Source organism: Caloenas nicobarica, chromosome 1 (genome assembly GCF_036013445.1).
Source record: "Caloenas nicobarica isolate bCalNic1 chromosome 1, bCalNic1.hap1, whole genome shotgun sequence".
Lineage (NCBI taxonomy): Eukaryota > Metazoa > Chordata > Aves > Columbiformes > Columbidae > Caloenas > Caloenas nicobarica.
Window position 1 is genome coordinate 49,055,689 of NC_088245.1, and position 7,009 is coordinate 49,062,697.

General features: G+C 36.1%; 1 protein-coding gene across 1 annotated transcript; it reads left to right on the forward strand.

Annotated features, from left to right (window-relative positions):
- The first annotated feature begins 384 nt into the window (after positions 1–384).
- Positions 385–6,385, forward strand: KERA (keratocan). The gene is made up of 2 exons (XM_065657539.1): positions 385–1,270; positions 6,124–6,385. Exons 1-2 carry the CDS (start codon positions 385–387, stop codon positions 6,294–6,296), a joined length of 1,059 nt encoding a protein of 352 aa, XP_065513611.1. The 3' UTR covers positions 6,297–6,385.
- Positions 6,386–7,009: the final 624 nt, after the last annotated feature.

Genomic DNA, 7,009 nt, shown 5'->3' on the forward strand with positions numbered 1-7,009 from the left:
TGGTACATTATATAGTTTATAGCTCTGTAAAGGAAAACTTAAGCAAAATTATGAGAAGCAGAGACAATGTCAGAAAAAATAATCCATGTTTTCAAATTATTTGAAATGACATTTGGATGAACAGCAGTTAAACTGGTAGGCAATGTGGAGTCTAAGTTAAATCAGGAAACGTTCTTCAACGCAGAGCACTGAATTGTTTATGCATCTTATATCAATGTTCATTTTTTCTTTAACATGCCATAAGTAATACCACAGAGAACAGAATTTGGCTGTTTATAAAGGAAATATTATTTTCTGTGTACTACTGCTTTGTTAATCTAGTATGCTGTTAGAGAATTCTGTTGAAAGACAGCTAATTGTTTTTCTCCCCTTCCAAGGCGAACAATGACTCTAAAAGTCTATACGAGTCTTTTGCTCTTATTCTTGGTCAATTCTGTGTGGACTCGAACTGTGAGACAAGTTTATGATGAGATGGATCCTGAGCATTGGTCTCACTACTCTTTTGAGTGTCCACAAGAGTGCTTTTGTCCACCCAGTTTCCCCAATGCATTATACTGTGATAACAAAGGACTTAAAGAAATACCTGCAATCCCAGCAAGAATTTGGTACCTCTACCTTCAAAACAATCTAATTGAAACAGTTACAGAGAAGCCTTTTGTGAACGCTACTCATCTCAGATGGATAAATCTGAACAAGAATAAGATCACCAACAGTGGAATTGAGAGTGGTGTGCTGAGCAAGCTGAAAAGGCTCCTTTACTTATTCCTTGAAGATAACGAATTGGAAGAGGTGCCTGCCCCATTACCAGTGGGCTTGGAACAGCTAAGACTGGCTAGAAACAAAATCTCCAGAATCCCAGAAGGAGTCTTCAGTAACTTGGAAAACCTTACTATGTTAGATCTGCACCAGAACAGTTTGTTGGACAGCGCACTTCAAAGTGACACCTTCCAAGGACTCAACAATCTAATGCAACTCAACATAGCAAAAAATTCACTCAAGAAAATGCCTTTAAGCATTCCAGCTAATACGCTACAGCTGTTTTTGGACAACAACTCCATTGAAGTGATACCAGAAAACTACTTCAGTGCAATACCCAAAGTGACTTTCCTTAGGCTGAACTACAATAAATTATCTGATGATGGTATTCCCCCCAGTGGGTTTAATGTTTCATCTATACTAGATCTACAGCTGTCTCACAACCAGCTCACTAAAATTCCACCGATCAATGCTCAACTTGAGCACCTTCACCTTGATCACAACAGAATCAAAAGTAAGTGTGTATTCTCCATATGGGATCCTACCAAGACATAATTATTTTAAAATGTCTACTTAACTACAAAAAAAGCCCTCTGAAATACAGAGATTAATAACGTGCTGTAGGTTACAGGGAGATGAGCAAAAGGACCTCCCACAGACCAGTTTTCAAGTCGGGTCTAAAATACAACAACCAAATATGTGCATGGAAGTAATACCACATGTGAAAAATGTTTGAGCAAATCAGAAGTATGAGTGGATTAAGAAAATGCGTGCATTCGCATTTCACTATATGCATGCCAGTAACCATTTTGTGTTAAGATATTAACTTTCCTACAGAAATGCTAGGAGTAAATAAGCAAGAAACAACAATTAAAAAATCAGTGCAACAAGTTAGAATATGTGATCCACATTCTGTATGACTGTTAGATTTTCAAAGTTCCAGAGCACCTCAGGGACTTCACTAAACTGACAGAATTGCTGTATACACCATTCTTCTGAATATCTCTCTGCCCAGCTAAATTGCATGGTGGGAGCTTAAGATGAGGCACCCATAAAACAGTAGTTATCTATTTCAAATATGACATTAGAATGTGGATATTCATATCTGAAGCTTGAATATCTTCCTCATCTTTTGTTTACTGTGCACAAAATGCTGACACTTGGGTTTAGTCTTCATGAAAAATATTTTCACTGACTTTAGAGAAGCTTTGTCCTACTAAGGTTTATCTCCTGAAATGTCTTCTAACATCTTCCACTTTGTATAAATGAAACAAAGTTTTGTACCCAAGGCAACAGAAGTCTGTTGGCATGTCATAATTCTGCTTCTAGCACTGCTTCCAGATTCATCCCAGTACAGCGGGGATGTGGTGGTTAGGGACACTGTGTAAAGTATCCACTCAGTAAGTCCTACAGACCTTAAATCCTTTGTTTCATGCCAAAATCCAAAACCAAAGTGATGACTTTCTATTTTTCACTGCACAGAAGGTAACCAGGTCTCTACACTTGTCTTCCTGTCATAGTGATTGAATCAAATAAATGGTTCCTTATTCCTATTTTGTGTCACTGCATTTCAAAAATACACTAAAAATAATGGTTTGTCTTCTGTATGAAATAAGGACATATCAAAGGAAGATATCTATTAATAATTTAGGTTAAATCACTGTATTTTACAAAACAAGTGTTTGAAACCTTGTAAAGAAAAATCAGTTTTGTACAACTGGCACATATTTAAGTGGCCTGCAAGAAGTTTAAAAGTTAATTAGAGTTAGGGCTTATGACATATATTGTTACTGAACATGTTTCATTGTCCCCTGATTACAAAGGGATTTATCATAATTGCAGCACTGCAGGGCCCCAGGTGCCGACTTTATCACCTGTCACTTTAAGTGGACACTAAATTTAAATAAATGGAATGTAACCTGTCCAGTTTAAGAAGTGTTTTGTGTCTAGGTAGTATTTAAAGATCTGGCAAATTATTTTCCTTTCCTAAATAAATTTTAAAAAGGTTAAAACGATGAAAATCTGCCTGTGTAGTATGTGCAAAATCAATTCCCATTTTCCAATGACACATGGGTACCCATGAGCCTAAATCAAAATAGTTTTCCACAAGCCTTATATTCCTTAATGCTTTTACCAGTTTTCAAAATTCTTTGCTAACAACACTGCTTTTAATTAAAAATAAAAAAAGAAAGTTTTTATTCTTAGTAGCTACATATATAGTAGCAATGAAATGTTTAACAAGGCAACCTGTTGCCTTACATGAAATGCAGGTATTATGCAAGGCACATTCTACCACATAGCATAATTTTTGCATAATTGTTGATGGGATAACGACATTATGAGACACTACTCTAATAGATGATACCTCAAAAGGCCTTTAGGATGGAAAACAAGGAATATAATTCCATCAGGCAGGAGTAAGATGTGGCATTAATTCTGCTGATTGTTTTTGTCATCTTAAATCCGGGAAGCTGTGGCATTAATTCTGCTGATTGTTTTTGTCATCTTAAATCCGGGAAGCTGATGATCAATCATTATTTAAAATAACCAACATAAAGGATTTGAAAGAAAAATAAGTGTAAAAGCCTGAATCTGGTTTCTCCACAAAACAGTAGTCCTGAAAGTTTACTTTATGTGTGCGATACAAGCCCTTTTTATAATATTACTTCTCAGATAGCCCTGTACAATTGCCAATCGCTCCTTTATTTTCTCTTGGTGGTTCATAGTAACACTACCGGCATGGTAAGAGCTCAGACATCAAAATTTCTATGTAAATACTATTTTCCTACTTTTTGTCATACATTATTTTGTAACATCAGTTCTTCATGTAAATCCAAGGCCTTATTTCTCCAGAGACCACTTATGAAGATATAAGGAAGTATCCCGAAGCCCAGTGAAGTCAATGATAGCCTCACCTTTGGTCTCAGTGGGACCAGGTTTTCACCTGTGGTCTCTTTCCCAAGGATCTCAATGCACAGAGGAAAAAAAATCACTTGAAAGTCAATATAAAACCCAAACTAATTATGGCTACAACATAAGCATCACACTTGTTCCAAGGCATTTTAAAACACATTTTTACATATTTATGTGAGAGATACACATGCAAGACTCTGGGGAGATGTCAAATGATGGAAAACGCAGTGTTAGAGAAGGAACAAAATTATGATGTAGCAAGTGAGCAAGGGTAAACAGGTGGTACTACAGTGCTACCAAAGGAATGATAAAAAGGAGTGAACAGTAAGTTCCCTAGAGGAACACCAGGAGATCGAGATAGCTCCTCTGAGCTAATATTACTCTGTGTGTAGAGAAAGGGACAAGTCCTTGTGCCAAGTAGCAATGCCAGTCTATCAGAATCCATTATAGGATAGTTGAAAAAAAATAGTTGAATTTACAGATCCTGACTTATTGTCAAACCCCTGCACTGTTGCTGGTACTGATTTCTTTGCTGGAAGAACCCAGAAAGGTAGATTTCCAGGCTGATCCATGGCAGCTGCAGTTAAATATTCTGTGAAAAGGAGAAAGGGAGTCCAACTATTTGAGTTGGAGTACAGTGAGTGCAGCTAGAGGTCACAAGAATAGAACAGAAGAGAGAGAGACTTTTACTACTCTGGTAGTTTGGGTAGGATTTACTTTTTGTGGCAAGAGAACAATAAAAAACCAAGGCACTTCATACCACACATCATCAGGAAACAACTTCTTCATAGGTGGCCTGTGGTTAGATAAGTGTTGCCTCATTTTAAGGTTGGAGTAATTAACCTAGTGAAAACTAGTGTGTTGGGATAGTTTCAAGGTCAGAGGACACAAAGATTATAGAACAGAGTTGAAGCCATCTTGTCTCCTAAGGACAGTAGTGCTGACCTGAAAAGGCAGATATTTTCTGCTACATAGTGTTGATTCACTTGTAAAACTTTCAATAACTGCTTTCATAATGAAATCTCACTCTCAAGCTCCCTACTTTGTAGCTTCACACATAAAAATAAGTTGTAGCTTTTTTCTTCCAAGAATATCAAATGCTTTCAAATATTAATTAAAATTCACAGCATGGGCAAATATATATAGATATCATGGGTATGATAAAAGTTTTAGGCCTTGGCCAGCTGGATGTATTCATTTATTTTCCATGACAAAGATAAAGTCTTTTTTCAAGATGTTGCAAACATATGGGTAGTTTTTCAAAGCAGGGTGTTTTTTCTTCTTTTGAAAAACAAACAACCCAAAACCAAAGATTATTTTTTTCATCATAACATTTAACTAATTTGGGGAATTGTAATCAAAAGATGCATGCACATTATCATTGCTAAATACAAGGGGAGAAAAATTTTGGTAGAAAGCTTTTCCTATTTCTGACTACTAAAAAACTGTGCTAAAAAATATCTGTTACACATACATTCTCCATTCAACCATTCTTGCAGGTGGTGTGGGGCCAACAAGAAACTCAAGCAGTTACACCAATCACTAAATACCGTAATTTGGTCACAGAAATTTGACATCTTGATAAACAAACACCACTTGAGTGTTTTCCAGAATAAGGCCATTTTGAGGCTGAAAGAGGGCAGCGCCAGCCTCAGTATTCAACAATGGAAGACAAAATTTGAAAAGCATTTTAGTCAAGCGGCAGTGCAGAGGCAATTTGGGGGAGACAATGTAAAGAATCCAATCTATTCAACTCTCATGAAAACGGGTAATGATTTTAGCCACATTTCCAAATTTTATCTGAACTGAAACAAGTTATGTGTGATTTATAATGAATTTTAAGGACTTGTTGGCTTTCAGATTAGGAAGAAATATATCCCAATTCATGAATAATATTCTTGCAATTAAAACCAAATGTATTGAAGAATGCGAGAGAAGAGGAAAGTACAGATGTCAAAAGTTACAGACACTATACAAAAAGCACCTCTTATTCAATACTGTTATCGCTTTGAATGCAAGAACTTCATTGGGGAATATTATCAGCTAAAATTAATGTACTGTCATTGCAGTAAGATGTTCTAAATGCCTCAGCATTAACCTTGTTCTGCTCTCTCAGAGGGCAGAGAGCTCATTTCTCAATGAATAGTTACCCAGTAGCTGTCTAAATAGGTTTCCTCTCTGTCCAAGGTAAAATTATGCACCTAGTGGCCTTTATTCATAATTGAAGCACATTAAATATGTGATTCACTGATCTAGACTACATTATGTTAAGATGATTTTTTGCTTGATCAAAAGAGCAGTTAATTGTTAATTCGGCATTTTCCAAGTCTGAGACGATCAAGTGTCTCCCATACAAATTTCAGTGGAACCCTGTTGTATTTGTTTTCTAAATGAATTTTATCTTCATGAACCTTTTCCATGGAAATTACCTAACATGTTGATCCACATTTTCAGGTGTCAACGGTACTCAAATATGCCCAGTCTCGATCGCTTTAGCAGAAGACTATGGTTTGTATGGCAACACCCCTCGCCTCCGATACCTTCGCCTGGATGGAAATGAAATTCAACCCCCAATCCCATTAGACATCATGACATGTTTCCGACTACTTCAAGCTGTTGTCATATAAAGATATTGCAGTGTCATGTATCCCTCTCATGCTATGAAAGTACTAAAATACAAGTTTTGCTGGAATGAAACTTGTTCTAGCTCATAAATCAAGAAGTAACAGCTTTATGTGGACTTTATTTTTTTCTGTGCTTGCATCTTTTCTACAGCTGAGAAGATGGTTCTTCTTGCAGAAGAGATTTTAGATGAACATGAAACATGTGCTTAACACTTTACCAAATTCCTAATGTAAATATATTGCACATCATCTCCATAAGATCCCAAATATTCCAAAGTAAATTCTGTCTACTCTACCTACCTTGTGAAATACTGTATTGTCTATCCTATTAACATCATCGCTACAGACAAATTATATTTCCTTTTTTGTTACATTTTAACTAACAGAATTAATTTGGTTGCATCTGGATAAATATATATATGCTAGAAAAATCATGAGTTGCATGACTACTAGCTATCAGAACTGCCACTGTCTATTTTAAGTTAGTGACTAATGGTGAGCAACCACTTAACAGGAAAATAACTCATAAATTGATGTTGTCCTTTGAAGACTGATACTTTTAAGGCACGAAGTATATGAGGCTCTGAGTCCAAGACACTATAATGAATATATATTGTATGGATTCATTCAGTGTATGATTTCAGAATGGGAATACATTGATACAACTCAAATCCAGCAACAAGGGAACACAAGATGAAATCTTGGTTTATAAGAGT

Coding starts and splice junctions, on each gene's coding strand:
- KERA (XM_065657539.1), top strand. CDS start 385: ATGACTCTAAAAGTCTATACGAGTCTTTTGCTCTTATTCTTGGTCAAT. Junction 1,271..6,123: donor TGATCACAACAGAATCAAAA/GTAAGTGTGTAT, acceptor CCACATTTTCAG/GTGTCAACGGTACTCAAATA.